At 43.8% G+C, this 19,842-nt stretch overlaps 1 protein-coding gene across 3 annotated transcripts in view; it reads left to right on the plus strand.

Moving 5' to 3' along the window:
• The first annotated feature begins 4,479 nt into the window (after nt 1-4,479).
• Nucleotides 4,480-19,842, plus strand: part of SMOC2 (SPARC related modular calcium binding 2) — a 138,641-nt gene continuing 123,278 nt past the window's right edge. For 2 of the 3 annotated variants that reach the window (XM_057406964.1, XM_057406966.1), the window contains exon 1: nt 4,481-5,070. In XM_057406964.1, the coding sequence (XP_057262947.1) occupies nt 4,996-5,070 (75 nt within the window). In that variant the 5' untranslated portion in view covers nt 4,481-4,995. Of the gene's footprint in view, nt 5,071-19,842 lie in introns of all 3 variants that reach the window. The other variant, XM_057406965.1, reaches the window with a different exon arrangement.

Consider the following 19,842-nt stretch of genomic DNA (forward strand, 5'->3'; position numbering starts at 1 on the left):
CTATGTCCTCTTCCTCACACTGACCACTCACTAAAGTGTGATAAAACTACACACACTAATCTAATAATGAAAAGTTCTAATAATGAAAAATGCAACATGCTGAAAATGGAAAGTCTAACAGAAGGATGATGTGTTTCCACACTATCTGTTTTTCCCAATGACAACTAGACACACACAGGCCTGCTCCTCCACAATGTTCACTTGATTTCCACATTCTGTCCCCTTTCTAAAAGGCTGGTTTGATGACTTGATTTTTGAAGAAAAATAATGGGTGGACCTTGGTGTTTTGGAACGAGGATGTGCAGCTCTCAGAAAATAGGATCTCAGCTGCTGTTCCCATAAACACCTTAAAATTTCACCCCACATTTCACATGGCACAGAGCACAGCTCAGTCATCATCAGCTGCTTACTCATAGTTGTGTTAAAACAAGTGCTTGTTAAAGACGTTTACAGACCATTTCCTGCTTAAAAAAAAAATTAAATGAATGGATAATTTTTTAAATTTTTGCTTAAGAAGTCCCACAAACTCCTACTTATCTCTTGGACTCCATCTTCTTGCTGTTTGTGAGCTTTGAATGTTCATATTCACAGAATGGGGGACTCTCCATTGACGTCATTTGGCTTTGATTTAGTGTCTTTGTTTATAAGAAGCTAAGTGATAATGTTTTACAAGAAAAAAAAAACAACAAACAAAACAACAAACAACTACTTCTGTTTTATTACTATTTGCTACATGCTCAATTGGTCTCTGTCATTGACCAGGAATTCATGATGCTCAGTAATGTAGAAACATAGGAGAGAAAGATGGGCTTTAGCCACACAGCATAGAAATAACTGCTCTCGACTTGCTTGCATGTCTGTAAGCGCTCATATATTCTCTAAGTATTGCAAGAACTGTTTGCATAACCTTTAATATTATTTCCCATTATTTTTCCAAATTTTAAAAATTAAGCATTTCATATACTGCAAGCCAAGCTGCAGAATGCATTTGCAGCGTGAGAAACAGCAACCTTGAAAAGCAGGTGAGAGTACAGGGTTGCTCAGTAATTCTTTGAAGGAGGTTGCCAGAAATCCATAGGAGAGAAAGAAGCTCTTTCTGAAGTTCTTTCTAAGAACACCATTATCCTCTGCCAGACAACACCTGATCCCACTACAAGAAACAGACTCCTGAACTCTTATATACCCCAGCCAAGTAGTGGTCCACCCCTGTCGTTCCAGAACTACATTGAAACCGAAGGGAATTCCTTTTTTGTAGCCTTGATAGATAAGAACCAGATAATTCTTCCTTTCTGACAGAATTTTCAAGATCCTTATTGGAACAATCTTGTTGAACGCAATGCCAGGATGGTCAACTGCTCACAGGGTTTTAAAGCAGCCTGCACAATTCTATAGCAAAGAGATAATTCCCTTTTGTTTTTTCTAACATTAGTGAAAGCATGAAAAGAAAGCATTCATGCCCTAGTAATGCTACCAAAACATTTCCTTTATATTTGGATCCACTGCTGTTAAACTGTACAGGATTTCTCCATGAAGCTCACTCATTTGAGCAATCTGAGTCGCTTTCTACAACAGTTCTACAAAGACTTGGAGGAAGAGGAGAAAACATGGGCCTCATAATGACAGCAGAAGTGTAGGACCTCAGGAAACTTGGGAACAATTCCTAATGTAGCACAGATCAAGTCTGGACACGGTCCTGGTGTGTGGTGGCAGCTAAGTCAAAATTGACCCTGACATGACCCAGAACACATCTGGCCATGGCAGCTGGGAGATGTGCTCAGGATACACCCACCATTGATGAGCTACAGCAAGTAATGTAACCCAAAATTTTCCTTCAGTGCCATCTATGCAGAGGGGACACTCACCATGTATTGTGAATGGACCCGTGGGCTCTCTGGAAATCTGTCTCTTTTTAAATGGGATATTAACTCCTGTAAGGAAGTCACTGATGTGACTCCCTTATAGTCCTTCCCCAGACGTAATGAGGAAAAACATTTATTTTTTTATATTCCTTATCTAATTAGACTAGAAGTCCTTGGAGGCAAATTTCTTACCACCAACAAGCTCTGCCTGTTAAAATCACTCTATCTTTTTACATTATAAACCACTATTTTCAGTTGCTTAAACTTTGCCAGATTTTTATCATTTGGTCTCACATTTTCCTTTAAAAAGCTTACTTTAGTTTAGGCTGCATTATCTTCTGGTATGAGGGGCAAAGAAAGGGAAGAAGAAATGTTAAGCGGTACAGTCAAGACTTTTAAGAAAAAAGCTGGGGGAATGACAGTAGACAAATAGTGTATACTTTGGCAAGGCATCTTTATTTTAAAGCCATAATGCCACTAGTTCTGGACTCTAGCATTCCCTTTTTGCAGAGTTCTGGCCTCTTGACTATTGCCAGCTCTGTGGAAATCCACTCAAATTTGACTAAATTCTAAACCCTCAAAAACTTGCAGCTTGTTTTTGTTCGATTTCTCATCTATTCTGAGCAAGGATTTTTTTCCTGCAATGTCAAATCTGAGCTGCTGTGCTGTTTAGTAGGTCCTGACAGACCTACAGACTGAGAACAATGTGACTATTTGCTGTGAATCCACTTTGCCGGCTTCACACCGGCAGTGCACAGGAGAACACTGAGCTTAAGGTGAAGGGGCTGTGGGACTAGCAAGCTACAAAGAGTGTGGCAGAAGGGAAAGTAGGCATAGAGCTATAGGTTACTTGGTGACGAAGGGCACCTAAGCCTGAACTGGGAAGCCGACTGGGACAGGAGATGGAAGTGGACTGGGAAGAGAGGTGGTACTGACTCAATGGACAAGGCAATGGGAATGGCAGGTTTGATAAGGGGAAAACAGGACTAAGTGCATATGAAAAGTAATCATGATGTATGAAAGAGGCTGGGGTCATGGTCACAAGAAAAAAAGCTCTTTCTGTCTCTGACAGACATCAACATTGCCAAGTGTCACCACCTCACAGCTGAGAGAAAAGGGCTGTGAAGCCCACACTGGCAAAATGTCCTGCACTGCCTACTGCAGCAAGTGGAAATTTGTTACCTCTGTGTGAGACGCAGCTAGTTTGAGAGTGATGGAAGAGGTCTGCGTCATGCAGTGAAGGGTCTCAAACATGCTCTGAGCTGTGCAATGACATCATAGCTTTCTTTTCTTTCTCCCATTTAAAAAGCTCAGGAGATATTAGTGGCCACGCAAACACACATGCAGGCACATAATTTGTGTAAATAATTGAGTTGTTCAAAACCAAACTTTTTGAAAGGGGGGGCTTTCCAAATTCTTATGTCTCTGGGTGCCCACTGGAGATCTGAAGCTGTGACTATTTTGTTGGCTGTATGCCTCAAACATCTTAGGATCTGGAAAAATCAGCACTAGATGCCTCACGTAAGGCACACAGAGTTTGCCTGTAATTAATATCTACTAGAGAAGTAGATGCCTTGCTTCGCCATGCATGCAGCTGCTGCTCCAAAGAGTGCACTCGGCCCTGACTGAGGCGTGTGACTGCCGGGCTGTGGCAAGCCTGCAAGGTTGGATCTGGACCCCTGGGGAAACTGTCCCCTCTTTGCTGGGAGCGTGCCACTTCGCAGCCTCCCTAAAGCGCTTTCACACCCCGGTCCTCTCCCACAGATGCATACCCCTTGAGAGCAAATCAAGTCCTGATACCTTCGGACTCCCTGGTATCACCGCTGAACCGTGGGGATCTACCTCTGCAGGCTGGCAGCGAGTCGCGGGTCTCAAGGGAGGAACGGGGAACTCTTCCATTGACAAAATTGCAGTATAAGGGTTTCTTTCAGGCAGCCGAGGGGAGGAAATCCTCTGGCAGTTCTCAGTAAGGAAATAATAAGCCACCTCTATTTGGCTCCTGAAAGATAAGTGGGAAAAGCGCAAAACCGTCGGAAGGTTTCACCTAGCATTTACTGCACGTATAGCGGCAGCCCTGCTGCGACATGCATCTCTCCGGTTCACCCAGCTCCGGGCAGGGGCAGGCAAATGCCCTCCGGCCGAGCCAGTAGACCTGGCAGCCCACTGCGATGTCCTGCTGCTGGCCCTGCCCCTCAGGGCGCTGTTCTTCGGGTTTTGCCCCGCCAGAAACCTGGCTGCCTTGGTCCTTGCTCCTCTCCCTACCCCGATGGTGCACCGGCTGGGCGCAGCGGGCGGGCGGCGGTGCCACGGTCGGGGCTCAACGAGAGTGTGTCGGGGTGCATAGGGGGACCTCCCATCTCCTCCGCCCCGCGCCAGGGGCTGTCAGTATCTGCACATGTTGATTCAGCAGGAGACGTGGGAGGAATGAACCCTGCGGGGGGAGCAAACCGGCGCCCCCCCGGGAGCACCGGGGAGGGTTAATCGTCGAGGACCTGTGGGTCTGGGAGGAGAAAGCGGAGGCCGGGCTGGGGAGGGGGGAGGATAAGAGGAAAAGGGGAAGAGCGGCTCGGTGAGGTCGCACACCGCCAGCCTCCGCAGCTGCGGCAGTGCCCTCTCCGGGCTCCCGCCGGCGCGGATGCTGGAGGGGTAGTGTGAGAGGATTCTCCTTTCCCTTCCCAATCTTTTCCTCCCGTACTCCCGCCACCGGGGAGAGGAAGCGGCAAGGGAAAGACAGCGATTCCCAAGGCTAGGCAGCAGCCCGTGTGAGGCAGAGGGAGGCGCGGCGCCCCGAGGGAGGCGGCGGGGTCCGGCGGATCCCCCTGGCAGTGCCTGCTCGGCAAGACGGCGAAAGGGGAGAGGCTGTCTCGGGAGCATCTCGGAGCCGGGGCTGGCTCTTGAGTAGCGAGGGAGGGACACGGAGAGAGGGAGAAACTGCCGCCTCCCTGCTATACACCCGTCCCCAAATTACAAGGGCTGCGGTGGGGAAAAGAAAATAGAAGACCTAAGCTGGGACCTCCCAGCCGGAGCGATTGAAAAGGAGCCAGAGTAGGCGTCGGGGAGGGGGAGCGACACCCCAAGGAGAGTCCCCCTCCTCCGCTTCCCGGAGCGGCTTCGTGCCCACCGGCCCTGCCTCAGGATGTGGGTGCCGCTGCTGCTGCTGCTGCCGGAGCTGCTGCCCGCAGTGCCGGCCCAGAAGCTCTCCGCCCTCACGGTAAGCCCCCCCCTCCCACCGCCGGGCGCTGCTCCCCCGGGGCGCACCTGAGCGGGCCGGTGCGTTTCTCCGGGCGGCGTGCGCTTCGGCTGCCGGGAGACAGGCAGAGGACGGAGCCCGCAGCCCGGCGGGGAGCCCTGCCGCCGCTTGTCCCGCACCGTGGGGCTCAGATTGCGGCTGGCACCGCCGCCCCTGCGCGTCTGTCCCGGGGAGCACACGGCCCGTGGCAGCTAAGTGAAAGTTTACTGTGGGTCTCCGCAGAGCTTCGGGCCAATGTTAATGTCCGCGTTAGTGCTTTTATTTTCCCGAAGCGGAATAGTGCTGCAGTGAGGTCTGCTTTTGGACCGTCTTGGGTTGACCGATTTGGCTTTATTTTTAATTATAAAGCGAAGTGAAACAAGCCTCTTTGGCTATTCCAGGCTCCGTGGTGCTAAACATGGAACTCTGCTTAGAGATGGGTGAGCCAATTCATTAGGCTTGCTAAATAAGCCATAAGCACTTCTCTAGCCAAGACTTGAGGTTTGCAGCTAATAGCTCGGTTCAGTCTTCTTGTAGAGCTTGCAGTGTTTGCAAAGCTATAATTAATGCAATCTGTAGAAATAAAAACATTTTCCTTAAATGTGTTTTTAAACAAGTGCTTGAGTAAACATAACGGACAGCTAGTACCTCTTTCAAGCTGTTTTTAAGTGTTTTGGTGAAGGCTCTGCCCTTTGGAGTTTATTATGCTAAAGTTACAGGCAGTTGCAAAGTGAAGTAGACCCTATTTTTCTCTAAGTCTTTCATAAAATTTCTGTAAAATACTGAAAGGTGGTTTCTTCTTGTCTTTTTTTTTAAAATTTTTCTTTTCTTTTTTTTTTTTTCCTTTTTTTTTCCTTTTCGAGTGAAGGGGGATAGAGAAAGCTCAAGGACACATGGCAGTGGGGGATGGCTGAGCTGATCATACCTGAAATTCTTGAGAAAAAGTTTTGCTCCTTATCTATTTTTTTTTGAAAAATGATTTGTAGATTCGAAGCTGCTAACTGGAACCTTGAAGGAATGAGTTTGCTCCATGAATTTTGTTTTGTGTGGCATTTGAAAGTGTGGGACAGATGGAGTCAAGTGATTCTCATCTCTTTAAACATCTCATTTGACGCACCCTTAGGCTGTCAGGTGATATGTACTATTATAGTTAACGGGTTAACATTGCGATTTAATTCCAAGCTCACTTTCACAAACGTGCAAGCAGCATTCACAAGAGATTAAATGTTCTATTCTTTCTTCTGCACATAAAAAAGTTCCAAATATCAGTGTGGAAGTAAACTGGAAATGCTACCAAAACTTAATTTGTCCAAGTGTGAAATAAGACTGATTGTGACTGTTTTATCATCTTTAAATGTTCCATGACCCAAATGATGCCAAAGTCTTTTAACAGATATATATAAATCACTGCTGAATCTAACTATCATTAGGCGAGTGGTTGCCTGCCTCACAAAAGGGAAGAAAAATCTGGCCAAGGGCAGTTGCGCAAACTCTTTAAAAAGTAAATGTCATAGACTTATTCAGATGTATTTGACTTCGGTGTAACCTGAGAGATGTCCGAAGTCCCTCTGTTACCTCTTTCACCCATTCAGAGTATGTGTTGTTCATCTCTGTACCATGTAGTAGTGTGCATCTTTATGAGCCATGCCCAGAAAAGTGAATCCTGGTGGATTCTCTTCCTGCTGCCAAAAAGTTAATGGTTTTGGAGATGTTATGCTTTTGGGCTGAATTAAGATTGAACATGTTGATAGGGGTAGCTAGCTTTGTTAGTCAAGAACTCTAGGTTCTCCTGGTTTTTTTTTTGCTGCCTGCACTCTTCTTTCAGAGATGGCTAGCCTGCATGAATACTAGCCAACATTAGAAATGCTTCCATAAATTGGATAATGAACAGACACCCGAGGAAGAAAACAGCACACATCATACACTACACTCATACGCACATATTTTTTTCATCTTCTGGCAAGACTAAACTTTGAATGAGGCAGGTTTATTTCTACTCTTTGTATACTTCCCTGTTTAAACAACAACAACAAAAAAGCAATGCTATTACAGCAACAAATACCATAGCAGTAAATCATTCTTTACTCCTTCTGTCATTTTGCTTACAGCTCGCAGACTGCATAACCCCTTCCTTCATATACCTTTCTTAATATTCACGGATAGTATCTGTATAAATAACCCAAGGCTGTGTAGAAAGACCAAGAAACTATGACTTTTATCACCTGCTGTGCCACTGTGTGGTGACAGAGAATTACCATTCTTTTCTGCACAACAGATAAAGATTTTGTTTTTATTTGTGGTGAGAAGAATAACAGAGAATGACTGGTATTTTCACAAGTAACTAGAGGCCATGGAGACAAAGCATGTTTCACTGTGGACCTGAGTTTCATGAAAGCTGCAGGATGATATGAGGAGGGTGAGCACATCCCTGATGGTATCTCACTGTCACGAGTATATGCACCTTGCTTGCCAAGCGGTGGAAATATTAGGGGCGCAGTCTCCTTAACTGCAGTGGTAAATCTGCTATAAGGTGAACCGTAGTGATGACACAATAATAAATTTAGACTGCATGAATCAGAGGTCTTTTTCCTTGGCTGGGTGTTGAACAGCTCTGGGTTCTAAGTGATAAACTGCACGATGGCTGGAGAGGGAGCAGGGTGTCAATGTCTGTCTTTATACATATTCTCATCTGTCTGAACAGATTTCTGTGCTGTTTCAACTTTTATGTCCTCACTGTTTTCAGACACAGAGCAAGTATTTGCTGTGGTTTAACCCTAGCTGGCAACTAAGCACCATGCAGCTGCTCACTCAGTCCCCCTTCTCTGCCAGTACACACTCTCAGTGTTGTAAACCATGACATGTAACTTCCGGAGAAGACTTTCAGTAGTTTACAGAGCTACTTTGTCAGGAATAATATTTTTGCATTTCACTGGGGCAGAAATACTCAGAACAGCCACCCATGTCTGTATTTCAGGTAAATGCATGATTGTCAGATGTTGGAAGTTTTGTGGTAGTCCACTAGCAAGACATTAATTTTCATACAAATAACACCTCCAAGAGACTCCTGATTGCCTAACTTGTGACTGCAGATCTGCAGGGACTGATGGGCATATAGCTTCCTATAACCTTGATGATAGCCATCAGGACAATTTAAGAGAGGTGGATTCATCAGAGTAGTCAGCAAGTAGTTGTGATGCACCAGGCAGTCTAGAGTCTGGTCCCCTGGTCTTTACAGCTATATCTAAAGTGAGTGTATGAGTGTTGTAACAGTTCTTTCTCTGCTCAAACTGTGGACTCAGTCAGCACTCACTTGGGTCCCTGTCTGTGTGCCAGGGTAGAGGAGGAACATGAGGGATGGGCTGATGCACACCTGAATCTTCATTTTGGAGCCAGGATGTGCATCACGGTCCATGAGTTTAGAAGTTCTTATGGGCTCACTCGGTTAGAGAAAGCCCAGGGCGACTTTGAGTTTGTACCAGTCTTGGCCTCTTGTCATCAGAAAATACTCTTTGCTAAAGTTGCTCCTAGACTCTGATGTTCTGAGTAGGAGCATATTGCAATGATAAACAAAGTGAGGGGAAACAATATTCCACTTCTGAATTGCTAACTGAGCCACAGTTACAAATATACAGCCAAAGAGCATTACTTAGTATTGTATTTATTGTTATTTCAAATAAACAAACATTGGCAACAGAATAATGGCTTTCATTCTGGGAAGGTAGGCTGAGAGCATTCTCATAAGAAACGGTAAGATCTGGAGGGACTCTAGCCAATTTGGCTGCTCCTGGTTTTTCCTCCCCTTGCGTCAAATACTAATTTAAAACATTCTTACATTCCAAAAAATACCTTAAGTATCCTGTCCTTTTGCCTTGTTTATGGAAAGGCAGGTAATAGTCTGCAATACTTGTAAAGTGTTAGAATGTTTTTGCAATGCTGAATTTTTATTCTGATCTGTTAGGTGCACGGTTTACTTCTGGATGTGTGAAACCGATGAGAGCTGAGCCTTATTGACGTATTAGAGGAATAGTCATATCTTGAAGATATACGTACTTTTGTTTTGAAACACTGTTTTAAAGAAAGCCCATTTTGTTGTTCAAATAAGTAAGTTTATGATCACTTACCAACACACTTTGTTTATGCTGTATTTTTGGAACCATCAGCTTATCTTGTATCTCAGTTGCCGTGTTGTGTGTGTGCATGTACTTGTACAAACAATAGTGCTGCTTATTTTAAAATCTTGATGACTTAATCTACAAACTCTAATTTTATTCTTTCAAAGCCTTGTCCTTCTCAATACTGTTTTGATCCTAGATCTTACAAAGGAAGAAAGTTCACTTGAAATCGCTTCTTGAAATGAACACCTCTGCCTGTTAAAAGTTCCTTTCATCAGAGGCTGAAAATTTCAGGGAACAATTGTTTCCTTTTTTTCCCTTGGCACAGGCTTTGTGAGTATTCAATAGCATTTAATGCACTAGATAGCTTCCACAACACTCACCAATATAAGATGGACCACTAAGGTAGTTCAGTAAAGCGAAGCTAAACACAATCAAAGCTTTCCAAGTTAAGGACCTATTTGGATGGCGTCTGCAAACACAAACATTTGGAAAAGTTACTCTAATTGTGACTGAAAAACCAAGACCATAAATAAAACTGTAAGTGGCTCCAGATCCTACCAGCATTGTTACTGCAAATGGGCATTGGTACAACCAAGGGTACATCAGCTCCGAAAATAAAACACTTTCAACAATGCTTCCTTCCAATAAACTCTCAAGACACTTCCCACTAAAAAAACAAAACCAAAACCTGGGAGAGTTATTATTGAAAGAGTCAGCAAATCTTTTGATCAGGGGTTAGAAGTAATTTTTCTGCATGCAGCCAACATAAACTGTACCTTATAATGTGAAAGATGTAATGGAGATGGCAGGTTGACTGCACAACCATAAGATTTTAAAACTGGAATTCAATAGGAGAAATGAAAGTGGGTGGGGAGGCAAGAGAAGGACAGAGGAAACAAACAAAAGTGTAGACCATGCGTGTTTTGGCCAGTTGTGGTGCTTTCATCCATCCCCTATTGCCCACTGAATACCTCGAGGAACAGCTGTATGTATTCCTTGAGAGCTGGTAAACCTCAAGGTTTGGTTCATTTTGAGAAGCCTCCAAAGGTTTAGCTGCTATCCAAAACCTATCTGAACCCTGTTCATTTGGAAATTGGGCTACAAATCTTTTCAAGACCTGGCTCACTCAGGACTTCGCTAGTGTTTCCATTTCTTCGGCCAGACCAGCCTCACCACAGGCACAGCCATTTTCATGGTATTTTGGTACTTCCATTTCCTGTCAGGCCTGAGACCAGGAAGTGCAGAGGCGCCTGAAAATTAAAAACTGAGTAAGAAAGAGTTGGGATCAAAGGCCTATTTTTGAACGGCAAATGAAGGTCTGAGTTTGGTTTAAGAATGGCATTTTGTATCTGAACAAATTCATATGTTCTTGGGGAAGCTGCAGGATGAATGGAGGTTACATTTTGCAATGGATTCAGGGGTTTCCAAACATTTAGTGTTTTCTTTAGGATCAAACCCCAAATGCTTCGTAATTTTCTGGTTGATTCAATATCGTGTTTTGAGGTAGATTTTAAAATGTTCTGATGAAAGATTCACAATGAAGATCATTTCACGGTGAAGAGTTGGAATGCTTTCTTCAGAAATAACATAGCCAGAATGGTTTTTGACTGTGTGAATAATGCCTCCCCTCCTCTGCCCCTCTACTGTCTTCTACAACAAAATCCTGGCAATGCCAATCATTTTGATCTCTATGGCCCCGTGTAGTCTAATGGGATATGCTTCTGTTGATGTTTCTCTAGCCAGTTCTGGTTGTCAATTGATAATCGCTGCCTTCATACTTTTTTATAGGGATAGATAAAACACTTTCCAGTGCAACACTAGCCATGAGCCTGAAAAGAGGAAACGCTTCAGGAAAAAACTTGAAGTTTGCAATTGTAATATTACATAGAATAATTTATGCTGATGGAAAAGGAAGGATAACTTAAGATGTAGCAAGAAATTTGCCATGAGCAAAGAACTGAGCAGAGAAGAGCAGGTATAGCTTTTTTTCCCAGCACTTTTCAGATCTTTGCCTAGTTGCCCCATTACATAGCATATTGGTCTGAATTGTAGCCATTGGTGTTGTGCAATGGTGTGCATGAAATACAAGGGTACAAATTGGTTATGGAGAGGTGAAAGCTACCCAAAAGCATATGGTTTGGTATTAGATTGATGTGGTAACACTTAGCAGCAGAGGGTTTCTTAATATGACTTTACCAAATTATGAATGGTCTTCAAAGAAGCAAAGTTAATGTAGCGTCACATCTTAACCACAGAACTTGCGAAGTAAAGTTTGTGTGGAATCAGTCCCCTAAACACAAATTTTAGCCAGTTCTTGCAGAAGAAATTGCATTGGTGAGTTAGTAACTGCCCTTCAGTGTTTGTTTTTTTTTTCTCCCCTAATTTATTAGCTTTTAAAAATGGTCACTAAGTATTTCATCAGCTGCTGAGAAGCCAGGCTAATAGAGAATATATCCTAGAATTCTTGTTGGGATGGAAAGAGAAAACGTTTTCTGGCGATCCTTTCCGGCTCTCTTCCTGGCTTGCTCAGTGTGCTGCTAGGAAACTTGCTCAAGAATGTTTGCCTCATACCTACCCCAAACCTAGGATTTTGTTTTCTTTCATTTTCTTTAAGCTGCTTGTTCTGTCATCTTCTGAGTCACCGAGTAAAGATCTTTTTTACTTCTGTGTTACCTTAAATTTGTTTTGATGATGTAATAGTATACTTTCCGGTCCTTTAGGTGTTTGTTTTTAAACTGTATACAAATTAGCTGTTATACATATGCTATAAATCTTTGACTATCTGTCTTAGAGCACCTAAAGAGTACTTAAAGAAAAACTCCATTGTTCTGGAATGCTCCTTTTATTTATGCCATAGCTTCATGCTGTATTTTACAGATTTTTAGGATACAACTGCTGCTGTAAAATGCTCACAGTTTTTTGTTCAGGCTAGGTTTATCATACGTTTATCTATATTCTGACCTTTGTTCAGTATTAAAGCAAGATACTGTCACTGAATAAGCAGTGTAAATGGTCAGGAGCGGTCTGCACATTTTTTGAAGTGAAAGTAATGTCAGATAAAGAAACATTTTAATGCTAATCAGGATGGACTCACCACAGTCCTTGTAGCAAGCTGCAGTACAGAGAAAACGTGCAGACTGCAGGCATGCGTGGATGCCAGGGAGGAAAGGCAATGGCTCAGTTTCATTACTTTTCTCTTGCTCTTGGCTGGAATGAAGTGGAGGAGTGGTGGAGTTTAGTCTGAGTGAAGGTCTGCCATTGAGTCTCATTACTACTTTGAAGGAGGGCCAGAAAGGAGGGTGACATTTTGGTGGACACACAAACCATTTAACTGTATTTTCACCATAACATGACCATGTGAACAGAAATGTTAAGCCAGATCAAGTGTCCTGAAGCATCACAGAGCTCAAAGTGTGATCTGCCTTGGATCTAAATCATACAATCTAGAGAACCTTTTTCTTTGAAGGTGCTGCTCTTTACAGTGGCATCTTTCTGCTAATGGTAAAGCTTAGGGTCTGGGACCTCCTTCTGGAGAATACAAGGTGGAAATATGGCACTGGTGTCATACCAGAAAGGCTGAGTTACTAAAATGTGAGAGCTGATACATGCATGAGGCTGTGAGGCTGATACATGTGTGCCATGCTGGCTGCAGTGCACTTGCCTTCGTCTTGACTTCCTATAGTCATCCAAACACCCTGGGTTCCCTTTTGGCATGACGAGGTGAACCTAATGGTCATAAAAGGAGTGTTATTATCAGAGGCAGGTATTCTAAGGACATGTTGAACATGGTTTCCGAACTAGCTTTAGTTCAGTTGCCCCAGTAAATATATTTGTCCTCATGTCCATCTGTATAGCTAAAGAATTATTTAATGCATTTAATCACAGTTTTTAAATCAGTTCTTATTTGCTTTAGCACCAACATTGATGCTACTTAGTGCAGCCAAAGGGGTGCCAATGAAGCTGATCTATGCTCTGTAAGGTTGGTCACTGCCAACTTTTTATACCAGTAGTGCTGTATAGCACTGCTCAAGACTGGTGAGTAGCCTTCCTATGGACTGATGTGCCTGTTAAGAGTGAAAAAATAACTTTTTTAAAGTAAAAATTTTTATCAAATAAATCATGTAAGTAAAACCTGGTCCCAAGTGACCTACCTTGTAACAGAAGAGAGTATATATTCTAAAGGTGCCTTTGTCCCTGCAACTGGATTCAGAAATAAAAAAGACTAGCAACAAAGAGACTAAAGAAAGCTTTGACTTGACCATACATTTATTTGTTTAGTAAATTATCTCCTATTTTTGAGAGGTAGCCGTCAGAGACTTCAGAGACATGAGTTTAAAAATCAGAGAGGGGAGTCTATACAGGTCTTTCTGCTTCTCTGCTCCTGTCCATTCCGTTGCAAATACAGCCTTGCGGCATCACATGCGCCGCATCCTCAGTGTCAGGGAGGTCACCTGTCTTCTGTGACACTTTAGGGATCCACCACGGGAGGGGGTACAAGAGCAGCACGGTCTGTTCGGTCCCGGCTGGAACGGAAATCTGAAATGGGAAACAAATCTCAACAGAAACTCTTAGAAGGTAGAATACCGTCTGTGGAAAGAAAATGTCTTTAATGGCATGGCTTGCCATGACATTAACTAACCATTAGACTCGTGAGAGCTCAGAGCAGGCTGGTGTGGACTATAGGGAAAATATGGCCTAACATATGAGCTACTCTTGACTGGGGGACACCAGGAGGGGTTCAAACTGCAGAAAGTGTATGACCTGTTCATTTCATTGCATTTATCCATACTGTTTCTTTTTGCGGCATTTATTACATGAATTCTGGTGAGAAAGACAAAACAAAGTGGACAACTTATTTTCCACACTGTATTTAATGGGATTACGTTTCCGACTGCGCCCTCCTGGGAAGGCAGTTTTCAAGCATGTCAAATTTTTGATAGATTTCAGCCTAAGTGGATTTAGTGGCAAATCTGAACTTTGAACAGGAGGTTTTATCTTTCCATTTTGTTTCCTCCTTGAAAGGTTCCATAAATTATGTTTCTGAGAGGAAGGGAAAGATTTTTTGAAAGAAGTGTTCATTTGGTAAATTGCTCTTCTGTTTAAGTTTCCCCTTTCCAGGTGCTGAGTGACCCCCAGAGCAAAAGTTCTGTCATTGCTTGGTGATGGACTTCCATTAGTTTGCAATAAAATCACAAGGCAATATTAATGCACTGATAATTGATTTCTTTCTCAAGGAAAAATGGCAAAAAGCACAGTTTAAATGTCTGTTTGTCTGCATCTAGTGCACTAATTTTCTCTAGTCCAGGATGGGTGCCAGTACTGCTCTTCTGAAATGTCTGTGTTTGTGTATGTTTATGGATGCAAGACCAGATGAGATCCAAGGTAATGAGAGAGTCAGAATTATTTCCTACTAGATGGCAAAGACAGATCTGACACCCAGATGGAATGGCTGATAGAGATTGCTTTCTGCATCTCAGTGGCTGCTGAAAACCCCACAGAAGAAGGATAGACACAGCACTGCTGCGCTAACTAGTGAGAGACTCACCGATTCACAATAAATGTAGTGTTGAGGTAAAACCAAAGAAAAGAGCTGGCAGAAACTGATGGTAGGAGCAAGGCCAGAGGAGCTCAAAGTTGCCCTCCTTTGTGACTCATGGTTTTGACTGGGCTGTCTCTGGCCTCTGCAGATCTTTCTCCAACCTTCTGCTTCCCCATACAGTTGATCTTCCTTCCATAGTACATCTTCTTCTTCAGTATTTATATGTCTTGCCTATTTGTAGACTGTAAGCTCTTTGTACCATGTTTTGGGCAAAAGAGTCTCATTCTTGGTTGGCCCTCTTGGTATATCATCATTATCAGGTTCAGTAATAAATAAGAGTAAATCTTGAATGACACTTGTTTACAGATGATGCTGAACACAAATAATAGAGGGTATATAAATTACGTCAGGCAAGCAGTTGTGGCCACAGTCTGCTTCTTTACATCCTCTACAGAGTATTCAGGCTGCTACTTCATTTTTCTTTCTTTTTTTTTTTTTTAAACTAATCTACCTTTTGTAAAGAATTGGAGCACTTAATTCAGCAATACAAGATGAATGAGCAAAAGGGTCTATTCCCTAGTCTTGTCATTCTGCTGGCCAAAGGGTTCTGCATAGCGCAGTGGGCCAAGCCTCATCTGCTTGGTATTTCCTGACTTGTACGAGCTTAGCGTTTCAACCTTATCATTGCCCTGAAGCTGGGGTTCTCAGGCTGTGGTATGTGTTTCCTTTCATGGTGCAAAATTCTTTCTGCCCTAAAGAAAAAAAATCCAAAAAATCCCTGAACCAATGCAGCCTGGTCTTTCCTTCAAAGAATAAAGGGAATGTTGGGATCTTTCTTTCTACTTTGGCATCTACTTCATCATGGAGCTGGAAATTTCTTTAACCACTGCTCTTCACTACCTTTTCTTGAGGGAGAAAACAAGATTGGTCTGGATGCAAGATACTAACATCCTGTGGTTGCAGATCAAAGAGCTGAGAACTGTTCTTGCTGCTGCATTCACCACCTCTTGAGTATGCTCTCTTCTTCTATAGCAGCAGCACGAAGAACACTCTGGGAAAAGGCTCTCTTGACAACCTCAAAATGTTGTTGAGCATTATCGAGGAGCACAGATCTTCCTATAGGCTACCAGGGGCTTCAAAAGATTACCCATCATCTGCAGTAAATTCCCTAGATTGCCATCTCCTAACTTAAGACTACCCATGTCAGATATATATGTGTATGCAGGGGTCTACTACATACATTCCCATGTAATGCTTTTCTTTCTTTTGTTTTCCAGCAAGGGGAAAAGCCACTTTTTATGTGGTTTAAAATTCCCATATGGGGAATTTAAATGGGATTAATAACCAGGATTTCATATTTTTTTTTCCCCTGGAGTTTGTGCAATTTGATATGCCCACTTTGATCTGAATTATTTTTGTTTGTGTGTTCTGGTCTAAAGAAAGGGATGATGCATAGGAGATTAGTATTAGTTTTCATTTGACAAGCTTTCTAAGTTGTTAAGTTTTGATTGTGTTGGAGATGCTGCAGTGCAGCTGTGTTTGGTAGCTGATAAATTTGTGTTACCTAAAGACTGAAGAGAACACAATCTCCCTTAAAATCTCAGATCAAGTCCACTTCAGGAACTGCCTCAGGCCATAGTTTGTTTTATTTTAGTAGCTCCTCTCTTGACCATTATCCTAAATGAAGAGAGAGGGCTTTTACTGCTTGAATTGTTTATTATGACAGAAGCAATCAAAAAGTTACACAGTTTCTCTCCTTGACACAAAACCAAATAATTTCTTAAAAACCTGCTATCCCGAGTCTTCTCTGCACTGCTGGGGGTGAGGACACTCCAAAGTGAGATTCATTTTACAACCGTGTCAGGAAATCACACTCATTTCATACAAGTAAGGAGCACCCAGAAGTGTTCAATGAAATTCGGTGGTTACAACTAGGACTAGTCCCATGTAAAAATTCACTGTTTCCACCTGACTGCAGTTAAAGCAGCGTCAAAGGTGCAGTGAAATTCCCTGGAGGGATTTTCATATATATGAGTTAAACATTAGAAAGAGTGTGCATGATGGATGGAAAAGCCTGAGAGAAATGACAAATCTATCAAAGCTGCAGAGGGTCAAAGTTCATATTCGACAGCTATTTTGTGGTATGCAGGATGTCTCTCAGGAAGAGCCCCGCAGCTATCTGCTGTCAGCAACAGCAAAGCAGGTGTGCGCTCGTGTCTGAGAGAGGCAGAGATAGATGCTTTCTGTTTCTCATACCTGGTGTTTCTTGTTTGAATGCAGGTCAACACCTTTTGAAACTCTATGATTATTTTTTTAATGTTTCTGGTTTTGCTAGAGCACTACTGTTTAGAGGAGTGAGATTTAGATGTTGTTAATAAAGTACAATTGGAGCTGATTACTTAATTTCGTATCAGTTCTTTGTGACTGGAAAACGGCCTGAGGGCTGTGTATGTCATATGCACACATTCTGTGTCCTGCATTGTTTAAAAAGAGGTGGGATGTGTGCCAGGTGTCTGCAAGGCAGCTCAAATAGTGGAACAGCGTGGGTGAGGGGAAGTGAGACAGTTTGCCCCCTTGTACGCTGTTTTTAGAGCTCAGAAATGGTTCTGACTCACCATGATGCAGACCTTTCTGATAAAGCTCCAGCTTCTGTCGTGGCCCTCTGGAATATCAGTTTGCTTTTGTATGCCTCATGTGATTTGAAGAGTAGAAATGTCTGAGACAAACACTCAACATAAGTAAGTTTGGAGCTCTCAGATCGTGTCCTGTGAGTCATGGATAGAGCTGCTGCAGGTGTAGCTGTACACATGTGCCAGAGGGTTTGTATGATGGCAATTCAAATATTCCACACTCTTTATAATGGATGTGTCCAAACTCCTCCACTACAGGACTAGTAGAATACCAAGTAGAATTGCAACCCTGGACTTTAGCAGGGCAAACTTTGGCCTTTTCAAGCAATTGCTAGGGGAAATCCCATGGGCAGGGCTGCTTGAAGGTAAAGGGGCCCAAGATAGTTGGTTGACATTCAAGGACTGCTTTTTCCGTGCTCAAGATCGGAGCATCCCGACACGTAGGAAGTCAAGGAAGAGGGCCAAGAGACCTGCGTGGCTAAACAGGGAATTGCTGGGTATGCTCAAGTGGAAGAGGAGAGTTTACAGGTCATGGAAGGAGGGGCTGGCCACTTGGGAGGAATATAAGGCTGCTGCTAGAGGATGTAGGAAGGCAGCTAGGAGGACTAAGGCATCCTTAGAATTAAACCTGGCAAGAAGGGTCAAGGACAGCAAAAAGAGCTTTTTTAAATACATGGCAGACAAAACTAACACCAGAGGCAATGTAGGCCCACTGATGAACGGGATGGGTGCCCTGGTGACAGAAGATAAAGAGATGGCAGAGTTACTGAATGCCTTCTTTGTCTCTGTCTACTCTGCTGCGGGCAGTCCTGAAGAGCCCTGTACCCCTGAGACCTTAGATGAAGTCAGGTCGACGGAGCGGTTTGCCTTAGTTGATGAGGAATGGGTTAGAGACCAGTTGAGCAATCTGGACATCCATAAATCCATGGGTCCAGATGGGATGCACCCGCGGGTGCTGAGGGAACTGGCGGAAGTCATTGCTAGACCACTCTCCATCATCTTTACCAAGTCTTGGGAAACGGGAGAGGTGCCTGAGGACTGGAGGAAAGCAAATGTCACTCCAGTCTTCAAAAAGGGCAAGAAGGAGGACCCGGGTAACTACAGACCGGTCAGCCTCACCTCCATCCCTGGGAAAGTGATGGAACACCTTATCCTTGATACCATCTTAAGGCATATCAAGGATAAGAAGGTTATGAGGGGCAGTCAACATGGCTTCACCAGGGGGAAATCATGTTTGACCAATCTCTTAGCCTTTTATGAGGAAATAACACGGTGGATGGATGATGGCAGAGCGGTGGATGTGGTCTACCTTGACCTCAGCAAAGCATTTGACACAGTCTCCCACAGCATCCTCGCGGCTAAAATGAGGAAGTGTGGACTGGATGATCAGGTAGTGAGGTGGACTGCGAACTGGCTGAAGGAGAGAAGCCAGAGAGTTGTAGTCTATGGGGCTGAGTCTAGTTGGAGGCCTGTAACTAGTGGAGTGCCTCAAGGGTCAGTACTGGGACCGGTATTATTTAATATATTCATCAATGATTTAGATGAGGGAATTGAGTGTACTATCAGCAAGTTTGCTGATGACACTAAGCTGGGAGGAGTGGCTGATACGCCAGAAGGCTGTGCTGCCATCCAGCGAGACCTGGATAGGCTGGAGAGTTGGGCAGGGAGTAACTTGATGAAATATAACAAGGGAAAGTGTAGAGTCCTGCATCTGGGCAGGAACAACCCCAGGTTCCAGTATAGGTTGGGAAACGACCTGTTAGAGAGCAGTGTAGGGGAGAGGGACCTGGGGGTACTAGTGGACAACAGGATGACCATGAGCCAACACTGTGCCCTTGTGGCTAAGAAGGCCAATGGCATCCTGGGGTGTATTAGAAGGGCGGTGGTTAGTAGGTCGAGAGAGGTCCTCCTTCCCCTCTACTCTGCCCTGGTGAGACCACATCTGGAGTATTGTGTCCAGTTCTGGGCCCCTCAGTTCAAGAAGGACAGGGAGCTGCTGGAGAGAGTCCAGCGCAGGGCAACAAAGATGATTAAGGGAGTGGAACATCTCCCTTATGAGGAAAGACTGAGGGAGCTGGGTCTCTATAGTTTGGAGAAGAGGAGACTGAGAGGTGACCTTATCAGTGTCTATAAATATATAAAGGGGGAGTGTCACGAGGACGGAGCCAGGCTCTACTCAGTGGCAAACAATGATAGGACAAGGGGTAATGGGTACAAACTGGACCACAAGAGGTTCCACTTAAACTTGAGAAGTAACTTCTTCTCAGTGAGGGTGACGGAACACTGGAACAGGCTGCCCAGGGAGGTTGTGGAGTCTCCTTCCCTGGAGACATTCAAAACCCGCCTGGACACATTTCTGTGTAACATTATCTAGGTGTTCCTGCTCCGGCAGGGGGATTGGACTAGATGATCTTTCGAGGTCCCTTCCAATCTCTAACATACTGTGATACTGTGATACTGTGTGATACAT

This window comes from Pezoporus wallicus, unplaced genomic scaffold, assembly GCF_028554395.1.
Source record: "Pezoporus wallicus isolate ANWC-B61680 ecotype Strahan unplaced genomic scaffold, APGP_CSIRO_Pwel_v1 scaffold_6362, whole genome shotgun sequence".
Lineage (NCBI taxonomy): Eukaryota > Metazoa > Chordata > Aves > Psittaciformes > Psittacidae > Pezoporus > Pezoporus wallicus.